General features: G+C 41.9%; 1 protein-coding gene across 2 annotated transcripts in view; it reads right to left on the minus strand.

Annotated features, from left to right (window-relative positions):
- Positions 1-27820, minus strand: part of EMCN (endomucin) — a 57463-nt gene that overhangs the window by 17680 nt on the left and 11963 nt on the right. For both annotated transcript variants that reach the window (XM_050896393.1, XM_050896392.1), the window contains exons 2-7: positions 21157-21216; positions 18392-18493; positions 17867-17980; positions 10743-10865; positions 4205-4237; positions 1076-1141 (exon numbers count right to left, since the gene is read on the minus strand). In XM_050896393.1, coding sequence (XP_050752350.1) covers positions 1076-1141; positions 4205-4237; positions 10743-10865; positions 17867-17980; positions 18392-18493; positions 21157-21216 — 498 coding nt within the window. The remainder of the gene's footprint in view (positions 1-1075; positions 1142-4204; positions 4238-10742; positions 10866-17866; positions 17981-18391; positions 18494-21156; positions 21217-27820) is intronic.

Genomic DNA, 27820 nt, shown 5'->3' on the forward strand with positions numbered 1-27820 from the left:
GTTGTACACCCAGAAAGACACCAAGGAGTTACATAATTTAGTAACATTTCCCACAGCACTTACAACCAGGGATAGAAAATGCAAGATCTCCTTTTTAAATGAGGACATTTCTTTCCTTTTATTATTTGCCACCATCTGCCATTTCCTGACAGGTGTTTCCCAGCCAAGAAGCAAAAAGGAAAGAATTATGTAACGAAGAGAAGCTTTCCCGGGGAAATATATGAGCCCAGCTTCTCCCCATTTATCTTTTTTCTGGCAGCCATCAGCCACATTCAAATTTAGCAGGCGCTCTCTTGCCTGCTGGCATAAGCCCTGTGTCAGGGGAGGCTGCGGCTGTATTCCCGCAGCCTTTCACAGCATCAGTCATCATGCCTGCCCAATATTTAGACATAGCATCTTTGATGCTCTTGATGCAATTAATATTTAATATTCATATAGATGTGTGTATGCATCTATGGAACTAGAGGGAGAACCCGGAGACAAGTTTACAGTGGAAAAACATCAAACATATTTTGCTAAGCCAGTACTTTGGGTAGGAAATAGCAAATCTACAGCAACACTCTTGCCCTAGAGATGCATAATATTAAAATAAAAGATTAAGTAACATGCATCATGCAAATATCAAGTGCTTGGAGAGTCTGCAGAAGACTCCCTCCTAATCCTTCTCTCCCATGATAATATGAACAATACATTCATATAATACATTCATAACAATATATTCATATAATATGTACTCATAACGGTATATGAACAACATTTTCATATGTTTCCTTGTGTCTTCTCTCACAGGGGATGTCTCTTTTCACATTTTTTTTTCATTTTTATCACTTTGAATCAGTCCTTGGGAATAATTGTGCTCTTCTCCAGTGAGAGTGGTGTCAACTTGTTAAGCTCTGTTTCTCTTTGAGAGGAGTTTTGTAACAGGCAGTTAAATCAGGTTTGTAATAGGGTCTATGTCTGGTAAGGCTAGACATAAAACTGCTAGTTTCACTTCTCTGCTACTCCAATCACTCATTGAAAGCCAAACTGATCGACTGAAAACTCAAAAGCTGGATGATAAAGTAGGAACACTCACTAGAATAGTGGATATCACTCCCTGGCACCTTCTTGTTTCCAGAACTGGTTCCAGGACTGCCAAAAGCTAGATATGCAAAAGAAATATTGCCTTTCAGGTTAATATGTAATTGCCAGAACTCCCCAAACAACTCCCTCCAAAAAATTACCCTCCCAAAACAACTTTTGTGTCCCCAGTTTGGGAGCCATTTAGTGCTCCACAGCTATAGTTCTTCTCAATAATACCTGGATAACTTGGCAAGAGGGGTGGGAAAGTTTATCTGGTGTGGCCCAGAAGAAACACACACTTTGCACGGGTGCAGTCTTCCCTAGGATCATCTGCTTGTCCACTTACAGGTTATGAGCTACAAACTTTTTCACTTTTAGGATGTTAAGGTACCGTTCAACATTAGAAGAGAACTCTTGACAAGCAAATAAACAAGCAAGAGAGTGAAAATTGAACCTGCCTCCAAAAGAAGAAAGACCAAAATATTTCACTGCTAATTGAAAAAAAGTGCTAATAGTAGATGAAGAAGTCCAAAGAGGTGCAATATTAGTAGCTAGCAATTATCTTGAGAGTTGAGTGTTACAGAGATGTGCATGCTCTCTCTGCCACATTTGGGGACAGGAATGACCAGTGGGAGCCTCTGGGGCGTTTTTTAGAGCAGCGTTTAAAGGAATGCATTTCTATCTTCAGGTGCTAATCTGAATTTGAGTCAGGTGTCAACAACCCAAAATATTTATTACCTTGTTGCATACAGTCTGTGGAAAAACAATCACTGAACTTCCAGAGAGAAAAAAGAAAAAGCAAACATCGGTGCTTCCTTGGTTACATTATACAGCACACACGATTGTATTCCGTATTGGACGGAGGCTTGAGTAGGCGTGTGCTTACTGCCACTGAAGAAGCCGAGCAGCTGGACAAATGTAACGCAAGGCCAAGCATTTCCATTGCTCGTTTAAATATCAGAAATGGCTCTCAAGCAAAGGAGCCTGGGGAAGGTGGTCTCTTAAGCAGGGGTCCTAGTAGAGAGTGTAGTTCCGTATATAAGTAGCGAAAACATGGTAGCAGCCACTGAAGTTTTGTTGCAGGCTCTGATCCATTGCTCAGGTACCCACTCATAGCCTGCACCTGTAGGGATGCACAGCTCCTCTTCCAAAGAACAGAAGAGGGCTCAAATTGATGGGTAGAAGCTATGAAATTAACTGAGTCATTAAAACCAATTTCCCAGGGCCGTTTTGAGGGCTAGAATACAATTTTGTTCTGCTAAGTCTCTGAATGACATGTCCCTATTTTTACAGAAGCTTTTGTATAGGCAGTACTTGTAATTCTAGTCCGCTGAATTAGAGTAACAAACAAGGTTTGTTTCTCCCAGCCATGTAGGACTCCCTCTTCCTTGCTATACTGATTTAAACTCAGGCCCACTATTGAGAAATATTTTTGGTGATTGTTTTTTCTCCACTATTCTCCTTTTGCCCATATTCCCATTCTCACAACATACCAGTCTGTTCAGATACGTAAGAGTACATTGTCTCCCAATGCAAGAGGAGCAAAGCAGAGAACAGCCAGGGGTCAGTTTCTCCACAGGTTTGCTGAATATGCCTGTACACTGGATTTTCCAGGTGACTAGGAGGCACATGGTCCTACTTAAAAATTTATGTGGATTGACTGGTAGTGCAAAGGGAAAGATTTGAGAGAGCTGTGTTTTCATTTTTGTTCTGCTGTTGTGTAGCTGTGTAAATTTTGGGCAGATTGTTTAGCTTCTCTGTTTCCTCCCCCCCCCCCCCCCCCCCCCCCCCCCTTCATTTGTCTGGCCAGAGACTGAAACCTCCTGGGGAAAAATGATCACTTACTATGTGCTTGTGTGGTGCCTAAACAATACAGCCACAACTGAGACATTCTGATGCTATAGTGTAGGAAACAATCATTGTCTGAGACCCTTATCTCTAAAAAATCACTATGTTTCTTTAAAGCAGCAGTTCTCTCTCCTGTGGTGCCTGTCTGCTGAAGGGTGATAATGTAAGGATGGAAACCGTGAGCCATCATCAAGTGACTGAAATAATTCTTATGAATTCGTAATTCCATGTGATTGCTTTAGATTTCCCAGGGAAATACTACTGCCCTTTTCGCTACCTTACCTGATATACTACATGATATACAGGGCAAGCAGGCAATTATCACAGCAATGAGTTATCCTGGATACTGACTGAAAATGTCAACAGAAACAAATTACACTGAAAAACATGAACGTGTATCCCTGCATTTGTGCAGCATCTCCTCAGGAGAAAAACTGAGAATTCAAATCCACTGGTTATTTTCCTAGTTCTCTGTTAAATGACCAAGATGCAAGTAATGCATGAAAGAAAAATCCATATGTTAGCATTTTAACTACCTGAGACCATCAATAAGAAATACAATAGCTAAAAAGAAGCACTACTGAATAAATAAAATGGATTAAGGAATTGAAACCTTTAACTCAGTTACCCACTTCCACTTATTAAAGTTTCTCACAAGCCAGCCCATCCTGTCTACTTTCTCTGGATCTGGAAAGTGAATCTGGAAGATATTTTCCAGCTATGGAACGATCTGGGATCAGAATAACAATTAATTGGAGTAATATATCCCTCATGGTAACAGGAGGGACAAGCTTTTACTGGCAGCAGCAGCAAGAACTGCAGGGACCAGTACAGAAGAGGCTGTTTCCTGATAAGCCCAGAGAAAGGAAAATAGGACAATACAGGTTCATTAGCACAGGAAACTCTTGCCTTACTCTGGGACCTGCTGCTTCTAACCACAGGACGAGGATTGAAAGCCACTGACAAGAACAAGCTCCTTGGTAAACACTCTATTTATATCAGTTTCCCATTGCATCACGCAATACGCCAGGCCTGATTTTTTTTGTGCTCCCACTCTGTTTTCTTTTCAGTATCTGCTAGTCCAACATGGCATTCAGCTGAAATCACAGCAAAGTTACTCATTGCTACAAGTTGAGCATCACTCCTCTGCTTCTCTGTACTACACTTCAGGTTTGTTCTTCTCCCAGAGCCTCCTTGTTCCCTGAACGTTTCCTTTCCTCAGGCTGCCCCCCTCCCACCCCGCTCCAGCCCTTTTCGTCAGTGTGTACAGATCAAACTCTTCTATCGCTCTTACTTGTCGATTCTGTTGGGGAGCTCACGTGAAGGCCTGCAATAAAACAGAAAGAACAGGTTTGTTGGTATCTGTTTTAGATGTCCAGAGTCTTTGCATCGTACAAACTGGGAGACTCTAGCAACGTGCTCGGTAACCCCACAAGAAATGCTGCCCCAGAACTGACACGCTGACACTGTTCCCAAGCCCAGAAAGTCTGAGCTGTGAAAGTCTGCAGACATCCCTTATAGATGGGAGCAGGATCCAAAGCCCAGCCTACGCTAGGTTGTTATTCTGCTCAAGAGAAGAAAATCCTGAATTAATTGATGCATTCCTAAAAAATTCCTCCTGTGAAAACCAAGAAAGTGCCTGGGAGTGAATAGCTGGCATTTAACTGACAAATAAGTGTTTTAATAACAGAAACTCAAATGCCTAATTGAGATATGTCTTCAAGTGTCACAAAACCCTTTAAAAATGAATCTTCATTAATTATCTTGGTGCTTTTGGCTAGCAGACTGCCGAGCAGCAGGAGTAAGAGGCATTGGTAATGAGGAAGAAATGGACCTTGCAGAGTGCTGTGCACAATGCTTACTGGCCCACTACTGTCAGCTTCCCCCGGCCACTTCACAAGTTTTTGGTGCAGAACACTAATTTTCTGTTAGCTTTTTGTTAGTATGCTGCTGCTTTTGTGCGTCTAGACTGTAGCAGGCTTGGAAATTAAGGCGGCTGTGAATACTTCACATTTGGAGGCTAGCCACAGACAACCATCTCTCCCACAGTGATTTTTATTACGTTGCATTAAATCTCTTCTGCGATCACTCTAAAGTCAAAGGGAGCCGGGCACCTAACTCGTCTGTGTCTTTGAGAATATCCATCTGTGTGATCTGACAGCAAAACATTTATCTGTTTGTACAAGACAGACTGTCTCTTGCCAGGGACGAGTGACTGGCACTCTGCCTGCCTGGTGAGGCCTCTCACACTGGATTGCTGGAGCTACTATGGAAAAAAAATCCCTCAGGCACGATATCCTCAGCAGCCACTCATTATTTTGAGGTATAAATCACAGTGTTTGGTCACCTTCCTCTAGGCTGGAGGCCACCATAAAAGCCCCCTCGTTGGGTCTCTTCAGCGTTCACTGCTGCCACAGCATCTGTGGGGAACGTGGTGCATCTGACCCTGTCCCAAGAGCTCCCCGGGAGGACGTGATCCACCAGCACGTCCTCTGTCTCCCAGCTGTGCCAGGCTGGGAGACCACAGAAGGAGAGACGTGAAAGCAGCTGTAACTCCGGGCAGGCATTGAGCCTCTCCCCTGAGTGCCCTGGGGTTGCAGTGCTCCTCCTCCAACCAGGGTCCCTGGGGAGCACAAATCCACTCTTACGCCCTTGCTGCACTTTCTGTGCTGTGGACTGATGCTTTGCACAAAGACAGCTCCTACCACCGGAGCTGTAACACGAGTGAAGCACATGATTCTACTGCTGTGAATGTACTCTTTGAAAACCAGAACGGCTGCTCTTGTTTTTCCTCCTCTCTACGCCCAATTAAAAACATGGATCACTTGAGCCACTGGGGTGCAAATAACCACTTTTGCTAATGATATATGTGACGGAGCTTTAACTGCATTTTAATCACAAACATGCATGAAAAGCATGTTCAGGTTGAAAAGCCAAGTACTTAAAAGTCAGCAGTAAGAGCTCTTCCTGAACATACTAAATATTAGTAATGCTAAGTACTCTGAAGGTATACAGTTATCTCGCCCTGGCTTCCTAGGATCCAGAGGTGACTTTTTTCCTAAGCTTTTTATCATCTCATCAATCCATCTGCAAAAAGCAATGTCACCTTTCTCAGAGAGGATCTCTGTGATGATTCATTAGGCAATGTTTATAGCGTGTTTGGGCAACATTAACAACAAGAGCCAAAGAAAAGCTTTCGGGAAGTTAATAACTCGCCTGTCAAGGGAGGTTTAGAACGACACACAGTACAGAACGCAGCAGGACGCATACCTGGCATTAAGGAAACATCCAAATATGATATGATTGCTAGTTAACTGAATACTGCCTTTCCTTCAGCCTATAAGGAGTGGGATCCCATGGAAAAAATACCATGTGATCACACAGCAATGGTTGAACAAGCAGACTGTAAAGCCTTGTGTGTGCATATTCTTGGAGAAAGGCAGAAGACCTTGTCCAGTCTTACAAATAGGTCACTTCTCTATGAAACTTCAAACCTTGTCTCCCAAGCCTGAGGAGAGTTGAGCTTTCCTAAGAAAGCCCCCCAAGATTATAACATAATTATACATTTTCCCTTAACTTCACTCTTGCAAACAAAGTGAACCATCTTGGCTCAAATAAGAGCAAATAAATAAATAGAAAAAGCATGCCAAGCCCAAGACTGATATCCAAGTTCACCACAAAGACTTAAGGTTTGTCAAAGCTGTATGCAGGCGACACTAGGCTCTGCAAACAGGAAGGGTTGGGCAACCTGACGTTCAGTACCCACAGGCACAACCAAAACCCACGCTGCTGTCCTGCCCAGACCTCGCCACTTCAATAAAGCCAGACAGTAGAAATGATCCCAGGTAGGAAACATGACAGCAGCCCCCTGCCCTTCCTTCAAGGACTGTAGGAGCCTCGTGAGCCTCTGTTATTTTTTAAAAACTGCACACATCTACACAAAAAAACCCTACAAGCATCTTTCCTAAAGATATCTCACCCAGATTCTGCTAGAGCATGAAAAATTAAATAGGAAAAATCTCATGCCCTTCTCTCTCTCCCCTCATCTCCAGTATGCAAGCAAGGCGCCAGCTCACCCTCTGTTCAGAGACTGCTCAGCCCTGCCACACAAACAAAGCTGTGCTTATCTGAGCGGTTCAGCAGGTGCTTTCAGTTTGCATTTTCTAAATAACCATCCAGTGCCCTTTATGGTGGTGGGGTCACATGCTGCTGTTCTACAGAAAGAGAAAGACAGAAGGAAAGGCAGCATTTCACTTGCTAACATAGTTAACCGTAGTTGTTCTAGCTGCCTGTTCAGAGCTTACCACATCCTTTGGGGCTGCGAGTTAGGGGGCAGATGCTCTGCATAAATAATCTGGGAAGATTTCCAGATTCATCGTGAAAAGTGAGGTGTGCAACACTGGCTGTGCTGAGTCCTCGTTGTGCAGTAAGGAGGACAAGGATAAAATATTTGGCACATGACGGTGGTTTGATTTGAAAATACCTGCCTGAGTCAGGTTAGAAGCTTGACAGATGGAGAAAAGGACCAATAACTAACTTGTCCCAACTCTGTTCTCCAACGACCACTACCTAAGCAGCCTGGATACCCTGCAGTTTACTGCTTCTGGTTTTGGAGAGCAGCCACATGAAACTGTGTTCACTGGCAAAACAAACGAATAAATTTGGCTGATTACTCAGAGGCGATACCACAACATAAATCAAAGCAAAGTTAAGAACTTTAAAAACCCCTCCTTGCCCTGACCGTGCTATAGATCTGTAATTGTGTTAACTGAGGCTTTGCTATATTTTCCATCTCCCAGGCACTTTGATTTTTGTGTCTCTCTCTTTGTGAAGAAGCTGAAGATACGGTGGGTAATTTTTACCTAATATCACTATCCAGAGTTCCTACACAGTTTGCGTACAGAAGGAGTCAAACCCTCCTTGTCTTACTCATAAGAATTTTTCTTAGGGAGATGCCTCCTGTGAATCAAGTGAGTAGGATTTATAATTGGAGGAGTGCAATAAAGATATCAATAGATGCAGCAGGTTGATTCATCTGACAGTTTATTATAATAGATCATTTGATCTTACCACCCTGCTGGGTGAACTTAAGCTCATATTGCTTTATGGATTTTTTGTTGTTTAGGTCACAGAATAAAAAGCTACAATGCTTGCAGTTTCTCAGATGTATTTAGACTCTGACTGATCCTTTAAATCTCCAATTTTTCATTAATTAAACAAAAGAAGAAAATTAAATATTAGCAAGCAATCCTCTGTGGAGGTGGAGAATGAGTAGGAGGTATATTATACATGACAGCCAACGTTAAAGTTAAAGTGTATGTGTCAATGGCACGCATGCAGGTTGCTCTCTTTGCTAAAAACAGTCCCTATTGCCTTCTCTAGCCTGGGTGAGCACTACGCAGCCCCTCCTCCGTGGCTGGTGGTTTCAATCTTCTTTAATACAGCAATACTGTTCTCTGATGTTTCTCCAAGTTCTTTCCTAGGCTCCCCCACTCATTTCAGTCGCTCTCCAGCTCTCTGTGGCACTCCTCCCACACCCTGATCTTTTGATATGGCTGATTGGAAATTTCTCTTCAAAATGTGCTGTTTTCTTTTTCTGCAGCAAGAAAGGAAATTTTCACCAAAATGGCATTTTTTTAAAAATGGAAAATGGTCTCAAAACTAAATATATTCTTTTGCATTGAGGTTAGCCAGCTGAATTATTTTGGTTGAGCATACCAAATAGAAACGCTGTGTTTTGGATCAATTTCACATTAATTTGTCATCCCCTGAGCTCCCACGTAGAAGCTGTGGCTTGGGTGCCTTCAGCTTGCAAGCTCTGCTATCCCCTATGGGCTGCACCACCAGCCCCATTGCGCATACCAGCCTCTGCTCTGCTGAACAAAAGGTATCCAGCCCCTATATAAGCCCCTGAATATGAACTTTCAAAGAGCTGGGAAGAAATAATCTAATGGCAGTGAGAGAGTCAGCATTTCTTCTAGTCTCAGCTCAGAATCAAATAACTGGCTTCACTCTTGTATTGCTTTAAAAGTTATTAGGGTGCAGCATATGGCTTCCCTTGGCCCTGAGCGATTGCACATAGAAGAAATCTGTTTAGAGGGAACCGAAACATTTTTTCTTGAAGTCTTTAATGTACACAGAGAATAAGGGAGCAAGGGTGGTCTAAAGGTGCACCCATTTGGGATAAGCTACCTAACTCAGAGTGAGTAATGGGATTTCTTGCATATTTAAGCTGCAAGAAAGAAGCGAGGAGCTGGCGCTGTGAGGAGACAGGAAAGGTGTAAGCGTGGAAATCCTGGTGTGGGAGGAAGTGATTTTGAAATGGCAGTTTTATGGGAACTCAGAGTACTGGCTATGCCAAGCACCTAGACTGACTCCCCCTGGATAGATGGGCCCTTTCTTTCTCAGCCATGCAATTATATTCCCGGCATCTTGGGTAGTCCCCGAGCTCAAGAAGATTTATTGGTTTTACAGCAAAGTGAGCTGAGTAAGATGATGACTTTCGCAAACAGACCCAAAGAAGGTTGTAAAACTTTCTGGGCAAATTTTAAATGTAAAATGTAATTGTACAAACAATGTAATAAGTAATTCAATACATGTGTTCCATAGCCAGATATGTATTACAATTTCATTTTAACCTGGAGAATTTACCTGTGTGAGAGAACCTTTAATTAAAAACTTTGTAATTTACTGATCTATTGCAGTGTACCAATGGTAAGGTTTCCATACCAAGCACGTGTCTGCCAAAAGACACAAAACCTAACAGGATAATCAAGTAACTACAGCTCACAATATATGCATTATGGGGCATAGGCTTATTGAAACAATTGCAAAGAATCCTCTCTAAATCAGTGGCCTTGGATTAAAAATGAAAAAAATCACAACTCCCTTAAAATGCTGATTATTTTAATATCTTTTTGCATACTTCTAAGCATTTCAGTGTGTACTGAGCATATGATACTACTCCACTTTTATATCCAATCCTATCCTCTATGACGAAAAATCACAGTACACGTGCATGCTTATCTCCCACAAACACAATCCAGAGGTTGTAAAAAGAGTCTTGTATCCCTTGGGGGATGTTAAACTTTAATAATAATTGGGATATGCAAACAAGGTCAGTGTCCTTATTGGATTTACACACATGTAGCTGAAAGTAAGTATTGAAGTGAAGGCTCAAGAGACCTTAAGAAAACCTGAATAAGTGGTTCTTCAAAATCTAGGAAAGTTAAGCCAGCTAGAAGCATAATAAATGATCACTCATATGACCTGGCATCTACGTTCACCACAGTGTTGCTTAGTGGATAAATACACCAAAACACACCCAGAAAAACAACAAACTAGACTGGAGTTAGGAAGGATTAATATCTTTTTGACCTTGCATGTGACCATGTTGTACTTTGAACAATGTCATTTAATTGGTAATATGCATTAACTTGCCCTCCAGATTTATTAACAATTGTAAAAATTATAGCTGTTTTCTCCTTTGTCTCCTTTGCTTTGCAGCCAGAGAATTTATCTTGATGACCTCCTCTGGCAGTCAATGCTACATACACAATGACCACATACAGCATATATAAAGATTGCTATTAGCTTTTGTAATTTATATCCTCCTGTAATGACATTGAGTATCCCAACTGAATGTTTTGAAGTTCACCCATTACTCTTCATAACTTCATAGAGAGATGACATGGAGACAGCGTGCCCTGCATGAATAAGGAGGTGGCCCTCATTCCAGGACAATGCACAACAAATGAAGAAGAGATTCGAAATTATTTGCATCTTTTTAACTGTTTGTATAGGAAAATAGAGTGTATATTTTCAAGACTTACCTGAGGTTCCAGGAGCTGAAGTGGTTTTTTGTAGAGAGATTGTAGAAGAAAAAGACCATCCCTTAGTAGATGAAGCATCCAGACTCTCATTGTGTGCCACTTGTGTTCCACTTGCTTCTGTAGCTGGAAATGAGACAGATGTTTAGGTAAAATACACTTGTATAAGCATTGTCTTAGATCCTGGACCATCCCTCAGACAAATGCTCCCACCATCATAGAAGAGACTTAAGGTCAGAAAGCACTACAGCTTCTGGTAACTTCTTGTCAAGTGACAAACCATCCCTATGGAGTTGTTACTACTGGCATAGTTGAGGCACCTTTAAAGCACATCCTAGCATCAGAAACAGCCTCACATCTGTGCCAGGAGACAGCCTAGAGCTCTGACTTGGGAGCCCAGAATAACTAGACAGTCTTGCATCAAGAGCAACATGAGCAGAAAAGAGAAGGTCACTTACTGCCCTCTATCTTTAACCTTCATTTAAAAAAATAAAATAATAATAATAATAAAAAAAAGCAAGCCTCAGCCACAACTGTCACATAATGTGATTTTGTAAAAAGTTTTAGGGATTGTAATTAAGCGCAGAGTTAATTATTTCATTCTGTGCTGTTAAGGCCTAGGAAATAATATATCCCTGAAAATTAATGTATGAAAAATTAAAAAGTGTCTTATTTCTACTCTCACACAGTCAATAGAGGATCAAGGCCATCTGTATCACAAGATTTGCAGCCCAAGGTGAGCCCAAGACAATGGTGCAGGGCACTGCTTGAGCTCGTGGAACTGAAGGTCACCGAATGACAGCAAGAAAGAATTTAAGCTGTTCCAGCACAGCTGATAATTCCTACATCTACACTCAAACCTCAGCATAACAACAGGCAAGACAGTGCCTACTGAATAAAACACAGGGGTGCCCAAGAGTAACCTTATACTTCCTTTCTGATATAAATCAGAGATGCAACTGAGCTGTAAACTGTTTTCAGTGCCTCTTCATATGAATTTCATACTCTGGAACTAAACCAACTTTAAGACATGTTTTAGTCAAACAAGTGCAACATCATGCACGTATAACATGTGAATCTTGAAGAATGCTTCATCACATGCTTTATTCAGAAACTCTGATTACCAAGTTTGGCCCCTCAAAGAGCCCTTTTCTCAGGAAGAAAAACCCAGCACCCACAACTCCTTATTCTACCACCACACACCTTTAACTTCGCCCTTCCCTTCCCCTCTTGTTTTTCAAACTCAATACCTTGGAGAGGCAAGCTTCAAAAATCAATGAGCTAAGAAAGAGTGAGCTGAAGCCACTGGAGTCAGGGGATTCGTACAACTTTGGGAACTGAGAGGAGCTGGACAGCCAGGGATGGTATCTTTGAAGGTCGAGGCATGGAAGGAAACCGTACTGAAAATTATGCAAAACAAGCTTAAAAGCCTAAAACTTTCACTGGGATTCTAGTGATGAGAAGCATAATTTCACTGTCAGCTCCCTCCAGAAACCTCAGCATTGTACCCCTTCAATATGCAAGCCTAATCTGCAGTAGAGATGAGTCTAAAAAGCCCCTCTACCTCATTTTTTACTATGGTATAATGCAAGGATCTGTGAACTTTAATAATTCCTGCATTCTCATCATAGAAGCCTTGAATGAATCTTTAAAAGCAAACTTCTTCCACTTTTGGTTCTTACTGTTGTTGCTTCAGACTCAAATTTTAAATGTTCAATTTTAATCTGAGATCAATTAAAAAAAGCAAAAAACCCAAAGAACCTCCCTCTCCCTTTAAGATGCATGGGCTTGTAACAGTAACAGCAACCATCTTGTGGCTCCCTTATAAATTAGTAAAAGCTTGCATGGGAGAATGAAAAGTAAGGCAGAATAACAGTAAGCCTTCACGTGCAGAGACATTCAAACACAAATACGCTTTGTGAACACTGCAAAACAATCAGGTGTGTGGGAGAGACGAGGAGGGAGGCAGCCAGTTGCCTTGTAACCCCATGGAAAGCTGTTTTCCCGTGGGGATCACACGTTCCAGGCATCCTATCAGTCCTGGCAGCAGCCCAGCCCTGGGTGCTCCTCTTGTGTTTGAGAGCTGCGAGAACAGATTGTTCTCGGGAACATGGGCTGTGCGCTGGATATGCCTCAGCGGGGGATCAGGGGGGAGGGATGATAGCGTTTCCATTTAATTTTTTTTTAATTCAGCCTGGGTGAGATTATTCCTGCAACTCGGGTAGCACCAGGTATGATTCATGCCTTTACCTAGGGCTTGGCATGAAGCTTGTTGCATTTATTTCGGCAGACTGCAGAACAGGCTTCCCGCTCCCGGTGTCAAGGGGTGAAGTAGATGTGGTACAGTGCAAAAGTCTGCGTGCCAGTTTTCACCACTTCCAAGACGAAAAACGCAACCTGGCGGGGAAGGTTCCCTTAATTCCGCTGTACTACTGTAAGATTAAATCCTAGCAACCCAATTCTCTGCTGACTTGTGGCTTTGAAGCGGCTTTTAAGCAGCATCCAAGCCTTATGCCTAATACACAGCATAGGCTCTACCATCAACACATTTAGCAGATCGAATAGCTTCTGTGCCAAAAGCCTATGGGAACAGAAGCATCCATATCCAGCCACTGCTCGCGTACACAACGGCAGCACTGACAGCACAGTACGCCTGCTAGAAACCTGCCTTTTTGGTAAATCCCATAACTCATATCTATGCAAGGTTTAATTCGATCTCAACAGGAGGAGATAGCACACGTCCTTACTGCGGTGCCCGTGCTCTGCGCGGGAACAGGCGGGGGACTCTGCGCGGGCACATGGTGACTCAGTTCTGCTGTCCCCACTGACACATCGCTGCAGTAATTCATCACGCTTCGGCTCAGCCAGCTGCAGCAAAGATTTCTGCCTGCCTGGCAGGGGGAGGCCTGGGCTCGCAGAAAAGCAGCACAGCAGAGAAGGGCAGCTGCTGCTGCTGCAAAAGCACTCACATCATCGGTTAATGGGTTTGTTGTCAACAGCTGATTATGAATAAAAATGGTAAAGCAGTAAAGATTGTAAAATAGGTGTCCGAATGGGGATGATTGCTGCAGCAGCAGAACTCCCTGGTGGTGATGCCGCTCTCCCTGCTGATATTTTGATAAGATAAATGACAGTGTGTTAACACGTATTTGTCAAAGGGATAATCAACAACAGAGAACCTGAAGCTCTGCAAAGCTGCTGTCTGAGCCTCAGGTATTTCCTTACTCTTTGTGCTCTGAAAACCCTTCATTTTCCTCAACCAGCTGAAATCCGACACATATCCTCACTTGATCTTAGCATGATTTTCTACTTAACCTATGTATAATCCACATATATTTTGGCATTTCCCAACAGTACTTTAAATTTTCTTTACAGCAGGCTGTTACCTAACTAGCTTTGACATCATAAGTTGCTTCAAGTAAGCGGCAAATACTCTGCATATACTCTATGCACTGCAAAAAATATAGACATCTGTACGTGTGTTAAAACCTTACTTGGCCAATCAATGAATCAAGGAAACACCTTTATAGGGCAGAAGGAACTGCACCCAAACCATGTTAAAATGCCAGCACGAGGGCTTTGTTAGATGGAAGACTAAACCTTCTCTCTTGAGCTCGTATCTTTAGCATAAACACACATATAGGCCTCGCCCCTGTAATCAATAGCCTGAGAAACCATTTGCATTAATGAACGCATTCATGAAAGCTTTGAAAAATCCCAGTGTAGCAAAACCAATGCAACTTCATGCCCGTTCAGAGGAATGGAAATTGGCTAGGGAGGTAACTAAGCAGATCTCAGGTTTAATGTTTACACCCATAGCTGATTGCATCTGCTGTCTGCCAGCTTTACATTTTCTGGTAAGTAAAAAACCCCAAGTATTTAAAAATGTATGTTTTAAAACATCTTTCTGCCTAACATGTCTCAGCAGCCAACTATACTCAGTGTTTACCTATAGCACGCGGTAATGACCTGAGGACAATTGAACAATACATGTTACCATAACCCTCTTCTGGTAGTTTTACTGAAGTAAAGCTTCCTTCTTAATTACCAGTAGTTTGATAAAAAGAGAAAAGGTATCTCCTCCACTCTTTCCTTTTCTCACTTTTTAATATTTAGTATTTCATTGCACCATGATGTATTATCATCCAGGAGAGTGGCATGAGATAAATCAGAAACACAACAGCCAAAAATCCACTCTTACTTGTAATTTAATACCTTGAGCACTGACCTTGCATAAGATGCTTGCTCCATATCCAAGGAGGAAGAACATAATCTTTTGTTGCATTTCATTTTGTATTCTCTTTGATAACTCCAGGTGTCCCAGGATATGAAATCCCGATTGCAGATGCAACTTGCTGTAGTGTGGCACCATATAAATTCTTGTTTCGGGGCCTGGACTGCACAAGTGAGGTCACTCTCTGACTAAATGTGAACTATTGGATTTGACCCCTTATATTAATAAATAAGAAGGTTAAGGAGACAAGTCTAATTGCTGGCTTCCAATATGATAAACAGGGCAGGAGGGCAAAGAGGGAGAGACTGTAATTATGGCCTGCAGAGGAAAAGAATACTGAAGACTTGCGGGGGGGAAAAAAAAAAGACAAAGTCATTTGCATGATTTCACAGTGTATGGAGCACTGGGGGCTTTTCCTGAATCTATAATAAAAGGTGACAGCAGCCACAGAAATTGCAGCAGAGACAGGAAGCCCTGTCAAATCTCTGCTGTGTGAATGCGATCATTTGCTGAAGCTTTTAGCAGGGATTGAAGCAGAGAAAGCGATGGCCTCCATTACAAAACAACAGAGGTGCCTGCTTTTTATTAAAAATCAGGTGTAGTAAAGGTAAATTTTGAAGTGTCATAAAGGCACTGCCAATTTCTGCCTGAGTCCCATACGGCCAGTGAGTGCTAGTGAAAAAGAAAAAGAGAGTGTAGACAACTTTCATCTCCTGTCCATTTTGAGAACAGAAGTCTTGCTACGCCTGTGCTCGCTTCAGGGAGCACAAATCCCTGAGTCCTGCGCTGCTGCTGTGGATGCTGGCAGGGGCTGGGAGGATGCAGTGAAGCCAACGGCACCTCGCTGTGCTAATGAGTGGGGTGGAAACGGAGAGATGTCTGTAGCCAGCAGCCAGATGGTGGTCAAGAGGTCTGTGGATTTTCTGCAAGGGCTGGCCACACATCTGCACAGCCGCTGTGCCGTGCCTTGTCCCAAAGCCACTACCTTGCGCCCCATCCCACTCCTTTGTGCTGAAGCCAAGGCTATGACTTTCTTGAAAGGTAGACCAGAATTTTGTCTTAAAAAACACTAAAATTGGTTTTCACATACACAGTTTTTCCAAATACTACTTAGTGCTGAAAGAAAATACAAAGTCTTTTAATGCAGGGCAGTTCCCAATGTCTTCTTTATTTTTCCTTTTTACAAAGGGAAGTGAGAGACAGGTAAGCCCTGTTTTTAGGTTCATTTATCAACCATTTTTATCACAAGTTTTGGGGTTTTTTTAGCTTAAATGAGGAGTTTTAAAAACAAATCACAACCCAAGCAAATAGGGACTGAACTCTAGCTGGTGGGAAGAGAATGCAAGAGGAATAGAAAGGAAGCTCGTTGGTGAAAACTTCGCGCCCAGGCCCATTGTACCTCCAGCACCATCATACCCCCAGCACCAGTTTTTCGGGGTATCTGTGCAGAGCAGTGGTCGGAGCTAAGCTGCACTGGCAGGCATGCCTTTCCTCATTAGCTTTCCTTCCCCTGCCGGGAGCTCTACCTGTCACGAAGGTTTAGTTCCAGGTGGCTGTGCCGCTCCGGTACCCACAAGCCAGGAACCTCTGCCAAACCGAAAGGACTAGGAATCACATCTGTGATGTGATGCGCCATGCCGCGGGCTTTTGACAGGCCCACAGGGTCACAAATGCAAGCTTAAAAAGATTCTTTGTGGCCTTCGGTATCACTTCAGCAGCTTGTGCATCGGCCAGACTGTATTCTGTGACTCACATATACTGGCGTTTAAAAGTCAAGCCAAAAAACAAAAGACTTCAGGCTGACAATCAGAATACTCCCTACACCAAGCACAGCAGGAAAGCTGCACCAGTAGAAGATGTAACCACTAAGTGCAAGGGTGATTGCTCTCCAGGCAGCTTAGCAGGCTCAGGTCCATGAGGGGTGGCTTTAAAGGAGAAACAAAGAAAGCATGCAGGCCGTTTCATAGGAGTCCCCTTTTAAGCAAGGAAACCAAGGGAAGAGAAGTCAAGTTCTAATCATTTGTCACAGTTCAGTATACTCTAAATATAAATTCTGAGAACATTGGTGTACCACTAGCTGCTGAGTTAAATATCTGGAGGTTTGTTTTGGGGGTTTTTTTGAGTCAATTAAATATAAAAAATGGAGTATTTCAAAGCTCCAGTTCAGCAAGACTTGAGCAAACATTTACAGTGTAGTTCACAGACAAGAAAGGGAGACTGAATTTAAGTTTACTGAGCTCCTTTTGGATGCTATTATACTTGTTTAAATTAATCCAACTACTTGCTGGATACATGGGATTTTTTTTTTTAAATTTTCTTTTTCTAGAATCCAATCTGATGTGCTGGGCCAACACACACGTTATTCTGAAGAGTTATGGGGAACAAAAGTATTTCCTAAGATTGATGCAGGGTAATTAGTACCACCTCTCTGCTTTCAGTACTATGACTCATAATAATATAGAACAAAATTAACTGTAGCACTGTAACATATATAAAAATAAAAAACAAAGGGGGCTGTTCTGACACCACTCTGATCACATAGAATCATTTATGTTTTATGAAATACTTATTAAAAAAACCCTCAAAACACTGAAGAAAATAAAAAATTAAACCCCTTCCAAATACCTCTCTCAATTACAGGGAGATTAAAATCTTGTGTAGTGGCTTCAGATCACCTCCACTACAAATTAAAGGTATAATATTCTTTGTGTAAGTTTCTAGGGCAAGATTCATTGAAGATATGTAATATGGTATGATGAATAGCTCTGCTTCCCCAAACCTCCAAATCCATAACCCAAACTACTCTTTTTGACCTCCTTTTATTGCTCCACACTGTTTTACAGAAACGTAGCATACAATTAATCAGAAATGGCTCAATGAAATTATCACTTACTGTTTGTTGTGCTGTCACTTTTATCTGCTGCTGTAGTGGTCACTTTAACTGGTGGTTGTGTTGTTGTACCTTGTGTTACTTGTTGCATAGCATTAGGTGAAGAAGGCGTGGAGTCTAATAAAGGAATGACATTCAAATTATTTCCTCAATTTTGTATACACACATATGCAGACACACAAGACACACCTATTGCTTTGCTCGCAGCCTAGTTTTAAATTATCAAAAGAATATTTCATTTAAATTGAAGATCAACAGGGACAGGGCTCCCTTCACTGCAGAGAAAGCCACTCCCTGTCCCATAGGTGGGTCATCCCACTGAAGACAAGCCTGTGATAATGCAGTTAAAGGCCTGGCTTGGAGCTGCCTTGAGTCTGACCAGGAGGAAGCTCCTGCGCACACCTGCAAGGTTTCACCGGAGTTCACTATTTGTAAAACAAATTCCCAAGCCAAGAGGCACTGCTGCTTAATTTCCTGAACGACCACTGGAACAGCGTCAACAATTAGCTCAAAGAAATTTTCACTTACTGCTTGTGATGGATTCATTTGTAGCTCTGATTGCAGTTGTTGTCAGCACTGAGGCTTGCGATGTTGTTGCTTGTGAAGTTGATGCGTTCACAGCTTCTGTTACTGCAAGAAAGGCATTCACATCTTCACTGATTTATTTTATCATGCATAAAAAACCGTCACATACCTCTAGCTGCCTTCTCTCACATAGGCAGTGAATTTCTGTTTAAACTCTGGCCCTCACAGAGCTTTCTTACCGCCACATTTTTAAAGAGGATTCAAAGTGCATGTGGTTGGTATCAGAGGGAAGGTTTTGCCTGCGGACAATTCGCAAGTTGCCCACTGAAAGTTAGCAGCTGTACCTTCCAGCCATCCGCTAAGGAAGAGGCGTATGCCCTTTGGGAGTCATACAGAGGTGCTTGGCATGACTTCCAAGGGAAGAGGTGAGGGGAAAGGAGCCTGGTGTGGATGGATGTGTTCACTGTGCTGCTGGACTAGATTGCTGACCAGAACTTTGCTGCATACCTGTTTAATAGGAAGAGGGATTCCTCAGAATTCCCCAGAAAGAAGTGTGAGTGACAGACAGGAACACAGCTTCTATATTACAGGTAAAGAGCCGAAGGGGAAGAGACTCTACTAGTCTTTTTGCAATTTTTTCCTCTTCTCTCTGCTGTCCACCTCGAGCCCAGTTGAGTCTTCTTCTATGGCTAGCTTTCCCAGACCCTCTTCCTCTACACCCAGATTTCCAGGGAAAAAAGAGCACCCAGCAGGCCTTCCTCTGAGGTGTGCAGCAAAGCTTAGGACATTGTGGATGAGATGAACAGTATTCTCTAGTAAGTAATATTCCCTGGGGTGAACTTGGTGCCCTTTGTAAGGTGACTCCTGGTAGTCCTCTCCTTCAGAGGGGTGAGATTTGGAGGCTGAGGGGAGGGGAAAGGACTCCCTCAGGCAGCAGGGATCACTTCCAGCTGCTGCTGGTACGGAAAGAGGGGAGCAGAGTTGCCCAAACATCACTAAGGCAATAGCAAGGTTTACATCAGTGTGTCTTGCTGTGCATGGATGGCATACTGCAGGTCCTATGTGCCCTGGCACATGCTCAAGGGAACAGACTGGCCAAATTGCTGCCAAGGAATCTGGGCTAAAAGAAACATAACTAATAATTTTAAGAGCCCAGCTTTCAATTCTGTAATCTAATACAAACAGAAAGTGCTACTGTCAGCTACAGAGGCTCATTTAAATCCCTGACAACCCAACATGTGTCCTACTACTTCTTCTAGCACTTTTCATGGATGGGATACATGAAAGAATAGGAACAAATCATGACATGACATGACATTTTCTCTCATATGACTTGAGTATTTCTAAATGCAATGTTCACACCAGAACTTTCAAAATATAACTTTTACTCTCTTCCTCTGCTCTCAGTTTGCTGGCTGTTCACCTAGAATAGCAGTGCCTCAAAGAATGGACCTCGTTGGGAGCTTGCTCCATACCCACAAAGTGCTTTAATCTCATAGCGGGCTTCTGATGCTTTTCTCATAGGCATAAATAACAATACTGCTTTCCCTTCTGTGACAAAAAGCTGCAAGAGAAATTTCAGTGAAACATTTGAAGAGCTCATTCACTGTGAGGTGTTGGGTCTTCATGAATGTCTTTGAAACAGACAGGAACATCAGGGTTTTTGAAACATAAAAGAACTGCAACATGATTTGAAAAGGACTAATTCTTCTGCTGTAATAAACATAACATATGCATACTTCACCTGGCTGCACCTTCTTCACCTCCATTACTAGCACTTCCAGTGTATACATCATAATCATCTCAGTGCTTTCAGCTCCAAAACAGACTCATTAGTATCTCTAGTTATCAAAAAATAGAAACCTGTGTCCATGTTTTCTTCTCTCACATGCATCACTTATTAAATGCAGCAGTCTTCAATATTCAGACTAATAAAGGAGTTGATATTTAGCTCACATGAATGAAATTTGGTCAATATTGATTTTTCGTAACTACAAAGCTACACAATAAAGAAAACGGAATGTGTCAGTTGAAGATGTAAACCAGAATCACAGACTTTTACCATCTGAAGCAGGTATTTTCTCTGTTAAGTCTTCATAGTTTTAGGACTTGAAGTTTGATCTAGTTAAAACAATCACAAACAAGAGAGAGGGAATGCAGCTTTTGAAACTGAGGGCACTGGTGCCACCCCCTTACATGCAAAAGTGAATCTTGACATCAATAGTTTCAAGAAGTTATCGGTAACATTTTTGCAAATGACAGCTTTATGCACATGTATTCTCTCCTATTAAATGAGGCCCAACATTGGCATATATTGTGTAATTCTTCACTGCCAAAGTCCGTGTCCTCTTCCATCACTCTGCACTCCATCAAATCAGCTAGTCCCTGCTGCCATATCCCTTAACTGATGCTGTTTCCCAAATTACTCTCAATCTGACAACCTCTTGAACTATGAATCTTAGCTAATTTGTTAATATCTGATCTCACTTGAACCACTCCTTGAGAGCATAGGAACTCAACAGAATTTCAGCATTTTTCACCTGAAACAAAAAAATGCAGCCTGCTCAAATTAACCCTCTCTCCTTACTAAGATCCCTCAATCCTTTCTTCTCAACAGAGTTTTATAAGAGGCCCAGGGAAATGCATTGCTCTACAATCACCTTACATGAAATAATTCACCTAATTTTTCCCAGAAGTTGGAAAAGCTGAAAGCTAAAATGGCAATGGGAGCTTCAAAATACCAGATAACAGTGAATTTGAACTCTTACCAGACTTTGATGTTGATGCAGAAACGATTGCACTGATGGTACTGGTTGAATTACCATCTTCTGAAATAAACACAGAAAGAATCATATTACTTCAGCCACCTTCCAGATCTGTTTAGCACTACATAGGCCTATAAGGCAGAGAGCAGCAAGACCTTCCTGGAAAAGCAAGTTCAGAAGCCTATTAGCAGAAGCAACCAAATCATATAATTCTGCTAGCAATCTTTTCAAGCTGTATCCTAAATCTCTTAGCTTTGCCCTCACTGCTGTAACGGGGAGCATCTGCTATGGCCTCCCTCCTTGCACTGTGGGTTGCTTTCCAACAGGTATTAGTGTCTCTAAAACTAGTTTGGAAAAAAAAACTGGGGCAATGAAAGGGTTTTTTGCTAGCTCCTCCTCTCCTTGAGTTCAACCACAGCTGCTCTGGGTCTTCAGGGTGGAGGATTAACTAAAATAACTGGCTGCAGGAGTAAGCACCCATTCTCCTGCCTTGGAGGAACAAAATTGTACTAGCTCCCTGGCTAGTACAAGCACTTCAGGAGGGGTTTTCAGCATCACCCTGATCCCTATGCGTGAGGGGAAGAGGAGAATTCACAGAGCATGGCTTGGGAAGCACAAGGTTGACAAATGACTGACTTTCCCCATTGCCCTCAAGGCAGTGCTTCACCTGTTGGGAGTTTACTGCAGTAAATGATGCCAGTCTCAAAAATCCTAGGTCAAGTTAGTAGGTGAAAGTCTCCAATATTACAAAACAAACAAACCGTCCAAAAAAACCCACACCAAACCAAAAGCAAAATAATTTCTGTATCTTCTGGCTGTGCTGAAAAGTTGTAACAGCATAACTCAACTAGAGTTTTGGCTTCAAATAAGATTTTCAGTCTTATTGCTGGGGTGTTCATATTTTTCCACTAAAAGAAGTTAGGGGGGTGATGAAGGGGGTGAAAAAACTACATTGAGTCAGAAACAGTGGCATTTCTCAACCATTTAACACTGCTGTGAGACAAGGATGGGTACATTTGGGGAGGAAGATATCAGCTTTGTGACTGAATGGGAGAGCAAAATGGCACAGACTAATCCCCTAGTGCTTTCAGGTTTGGAGCGTGACATCCTGTCATGCTGCATTAGTATGCTGTAATACAGACATCGCAAAACTCAGTCAGGACAGCATGTCACTATTCTTGTGTGACTCCATTCATGGTAATATCTGCTGGCATTCTCTCCTTTTTTGGCTACAGGGCAGAACAGTCAGCTTTGTTCCCTTTGCTCAGCGTGCTGTGCTCCGATTAACACTTCACGAGGACCACCCGAGGCCTGTCAGAGTCACAGATCTAACCTGGAAAAAAAAATACATAATACAGTTGCAGGAGCTCTGTGGGCATATATTAAGGTCTAGTCAGATGAGCGCTTACCACTCCTCTTCAAGCAGTGTAAGGTGTTATCAGCCCTCTTGGCACCTGCACATTTCTAATGGGTGTCAGCTGGGATGTTGCCCCTTCCCAGTGAGCCCCACTTTCTTGGGTATCTTTTCTAGGTATGATGCTGCCATTGTAATGCCTCGTCACAGCATGTGCTGGCCTAGTTTGATATGGGCATATCCCATATCAAATTAAATCAGTTCCCTACAGGCCTGCTGCCACCCCAGCCCTACTCCCCAGAACATGTAAATACAGTCAGGCTATGCACAGCTCCTTGCACACTGCATTTAAAATACTGTTTTTCCTGCCATTTAGTTACCCAGTCAGAATAATGCTTCATAACCCACACTTGAAATACTTTGAAAACAAATTTTATCCAAATAGACCAAAAAGCAATCTTGTTTCCCTAAACAACGAGCATTTTTCCGTCCCTTCATTCTCATTACAAGCTGCTGACAAAGCTCCTGTAATTCCCCCCGCCACAAGGACACAGCACTAAAACAGAATGTTTTTTCAACAGTGCCTACATTTCATATGGTTTGTTATAACATCTCTCAGTAACTACCATGTCTGTAGCACCAGCTAAACACACTAGCTGGCCAGTTAGCTCATTCCCTAACTCACTCTTCCCCTAACTCAGCGTGACTTTGTGGAAAGCCCATTGCAATACTTAGATTATTCACCCTTTAAAGGCATTCTGTTTAATAACCATGTTGACAGGCCGAGATGTCCTCAAAACTAAAAAAAGTGAGAACTTAAGTCACAGTTTTGTTATGATTCACAATTTGCTGATTTTATCACAGGCTAGAGATAAACTAAGGTAAATTTGATTAGTAGAGTAGAATAAAGTAGAGTTTTATGAATTAATTGTTTTCTTAAAATGGTGGGTAATTAAGTATACTTTAAAAACAAGCAGAAAGCAACATGCAAAAATGCTTAAAACTCGCCAGGATTTTGGGGGGAACTGGTTGATTAAAACAAGCGATAGAACTGGTGGCTTATTATGCTCTTATTTGCAATGTAAAGTTGTGACTAAGGAGAATCCCTTGGGGGATAAAAGCAAGAGATAAAAAATGACTGAGAAAAGAACTTTCACCCATTAGAGACTGTTGCTAGACAAAGAGAGAGACAGAAAGATTTGTTTTTCTGCTCATGTCAGGTTGGCTGCAGCCTCAGATGACGGACAACCAAGTAAAGTTACAATTGCATGGTTTTTGGCAAATTTGGATGCAGTGATCCCTTTGATACAAGAGCACCTCGATGTACTCTGATGTGGGAGTAGCCAAAATCTACTTAGCAATTGCTCCCACACACAAACGTCTCCCATTTGCCATGCTTGCTGGCAATAAACTCATCCAAAAGAGCGTAGGTGACCTGTGATGTAGCACCCTTGTGTCTGGAGAACATGCACGGAGCTAAAAGACGCTCAGACGTGACACTGGGCTGAACAAAGGGATGGTGGTGGTGGTGGGAAGATCCAAAAAGAAAAAAACATGTCTCAAAGTAGATAGATAAAAGGTGAGAAGAAATCCGAACTGGGAGAAAGATAACAGGACAGGAAGAAGATGAGAGGGGAAGGGCAGGAAGGCCCAGAGACAGTAAGACAACAAGGGTGGCAGGGAAAAATAAGAAGGAATCAAGAAGAGCTCAAAAAACATTTGACCCATGGCCACAAGGCCAAAAAGCAAAAAGAGTAACTGTTGTTTTTTTTTTTTTTTCTTTCAGGTTCACAGCATTTCCCTTTATTGTCTTTTCTGGCTTGGATATAAATGGTACATTTGTTCTAAAATTAAAGCAACAGTACAATCATTTGTATCTGGTCTTCAGACATGATTTCAAAATGAACGAACTGAAACACTGAACTTACTTTCTTTTTTAAAATTCAGAACGAGTCCCTGAATTCAGCCAGGGCTGACCAATGACCACAGTTGTCCTCAAACTGCAGCTTTTGATGTAGGCTTCAGTCTCCAAGGTCCGAGCTTGGAGCTCTCATCATTTCTTCCCTCTCTCTCTCATTATTTTTACCTTTACACTGGAAAGACTAAGATAAGCAGGTTTTGACCTTGTGTTAATTAGGTGCCTGTTATTGCTATAATCAAGACAGAAAAAAAGCAGAAATGACTGTGTGATACTACATCAGTAGTTCTGTTTATACACTACAGGATACTACAGGGCACAAACCACTAAGTTTAAAACACCACATGAAACAGCTAATACAAAAAGTCAAAACAAAAACATTTTTAAAGATTAATAGATTGTTCAAAATATATATTGATTATATTCATTACATGAATTACTGAATTTAAATGCTGTCTGGTTTGGCATCAATATCTGGTTTTGAAAAGAAATTATTTTTATGGAAAAGTCACTATCATTACAGAAATAGTGAGTGAAATGGCCTGTTTGACATTTTTTCATTTGACCTTGCACTAGGTAGACAGGAGCATATGTTCATATTAAAATCCCTCCATTCAGATAAGCACTGGTTGGGCCACAGCTGAAGTACTTGGTCCAGCTTTGGAAGGCTGTTGAGAAGGGGGTGGATGCCTGGAGGGGGGACGGTTAATGGAGAACCATAAAAATCATCAGGAGTCTAGAAAAAAATGACCTCTCAGGAAGGATTGCAAAAATTGCATTTGTTTAGCCCAGAAAGATCAACGGAAGGCATGATAATAGCACTGAAGTAGGTGAGGGGCTGCAACAAAGACAAAGGAATAAATGTCTCATTACATCCACTGAGGATGAAACTAGAGGTAATGGACAAGGGAAATTTGGACTAGACACTTTGCAGGTTTTTTGGTGCCTGTGTCAAGCTGATGGTGTAACAGCCTGAAGCTAGTGTTTTAACCATTTTCCTGATGAGGATGTAAGATATTCCCACTCAAAACCAGACCAATATCCAAAAGGCTGTAGCTGGGACCAATTACCAAAAGGTGTCCTGAGGAAAGCTGTACGTGTTAATTCCCTGCTTCAAGGCTATAAAGCAGAATCTACAGGTGGTGTTGTTATAGTATCCTTGTTTATTGTATATTATGTTATATTATGGTTGGTTGTGTGACCCTGGGCCTTTGCAATTATACACAAGTCACAGAGAAGTCAAAGTTGCTTTCTTGCTTTCTGTCTTTCCACACCATCAGAAATAAATAATGATCTTTTTCCAGGAAGAAAATGATAATTCTGCCAGCCCCCATGACCATGATAGAGCCTCCTGTAACAGCTGCTCCAGCAGCACCCGTGGGAAGACTGTACACTTCATCTGACTTTTGTCCTTTCTGGAGAAAGTTATAGCTGTCCTTGTAAGAAAAACTGGTACTGATATTCTCAGAGTTCCCAATAAATAGCTGCTGCCTGACAATGTACACAACCTGTTTACTCTTACCTTGGAGCTCTGTTGTCTATTATGTTTTCTCTTTCATTTTCATTTATTCCTGCTTCACCTCTTCATTCTCTTATCTGATCTTTCCCCAGGCCCAGTGTAGTTCTTACACTTCTCTTATTTCTGTTTTCACTCCTCACCCATCTTTCTTTCCCAGTTCATGACCTTCTACCCTAAACCTTGAGATAAATTTCTTTTTTCTTTTGTAATGCATTTTTGTGTAAAGGTTCACACATCCTCCAAAGAAAAAAAAATTGTTTGCCTAGATGAGTGGTTCATCTCCCATCAACCAGTCATTGCACAAACACCGCTCCCACTTACGGAGAGGAAAAATAAGTCTTAGGCACTGCTCAAACCCTACTCAAGCCCTCCAAACAGAACTCAAGTGCACCTGAATACATTAATTTAGGGATAAAACCTAAGGTTTAATTCCTGATGTAGAAATAGGCCTTCTACACGGGCCTTCTACCTGGTGAGGTTTAGCATTTAGGTGCTCTTGGGCTTTCCTCCTCAGTAATGTTTTGCGGAGGCCCAGGTTGCACTTCCAGCTGAGCGGGAGAAGGCAGAATGCTACAAGCAGTGTTCAGGAAACCCAGGCTCAGTTTCCTGCACAGCTTCAGAGTAATATTCTGCCAAGATACATACAAAGATGCTTTCAAGTAGCTGCCACTGATGCTTATGGCTGGTTTGTAACAATATGGTGCTGGCCAGTTCTCCAAGGATCTACCCGACTTCCTGCATGTCTGTGGCATCCATGCTGCTGTACTGTGCTACCATAAGTAGTGTGTGAGCTTGCTGGTTTACAGCTCTCCTGGATATATCATCACAAATAAGATGAATGGCTACAACTGCAGAGTAGAGATTACTCCATCCTCCCTGGAATGTCTATGTAGAACAACACAGTTTAATCAGTTTAGATGGAGCTTCTGGAACTTAATCTGCCTCATTTAGATCAGCCTGGGTATTTCTATGCATTTTGCCACGTAGACACTCCCTGTGTCCCATTTTCCAATCAATAAAAGAGGAATAATAGTATGTTCTTATTTTCTAGAGGACTACAAACTGCAACACACAATGGCACCACACTCTAGCGTTAATGGAGTTATGCAAGAAACAGAGATATTCGCAGGTCAAGATCTCAACTGCATCTGCAGTTTTTATCATTTGGATCTTCCAGAATAATAATATGGATACAAACTGCAATGTTTGCATTTGCAATCGATCTCAGCTTTCTCAATATTTTGCTTTGTTTGGAGCATGTGTTCAGTGCAGAATCAACCCTCTGAAAATACTGCAGGAAGCTGTAATGTAGGGCAGAGCAAGGAATAGAATTAATTTTAGGTAACTTGTTATTTCAGTTCACCCTCTGCATTTCTGCAGTTTATTTTATTTCCACTACATACAGCTGTTTTTTCCCCACATTCTAACTGCACAAATAAGAGCTACCTGATACCAAGAGAAATGCATTGATAGGAAATCTGCAGGTTCAAGACGGGCAATGTTTCTAAGAGCAGAGGGGTTTATCCACAGTGTTTCGATAAATCTTAAGAAGAGTCATCCCTGTAGTACTTTCAATTCCATCTGGAGTATTTTGTTAAGACTGAAATCGTGACATGAAACTTCCCAAAAATCAAACAACAGTGTTGAATTGTGGTCACAGGTTAGTCACTCATTGGCTAAAAATGACTAACCCATACTATGCAAATTATTTAGAAAACCAGCAAGCACTGCAAAAAATCGTAGAGGAAGCGTAGATGGTTCCAGATCACAAAAGCTTCCATTTGGGATGTACTGTTAGAAGAGGCTTAAGTGCAATTTTAACAGTATTGTTTGAAACCATCAATTCCTTTCTTCCTATTCAAAACCTCTAAGATCA

Source organism: Gymnogyps californianus, chromosome 4 (genome assembly GCF_018139145.2).
Source record: "Gymnogyps californianus isolate 813 chromosome 4, ASM1813914v2, whole genome shotgun sequence".
Taxonomy (NCBI): Eukaryota; Metazoa; Chordata; class Aves; order Accipitriformes; family Cathartidae; genus Gymnogyps; species Gymnogyps californianus.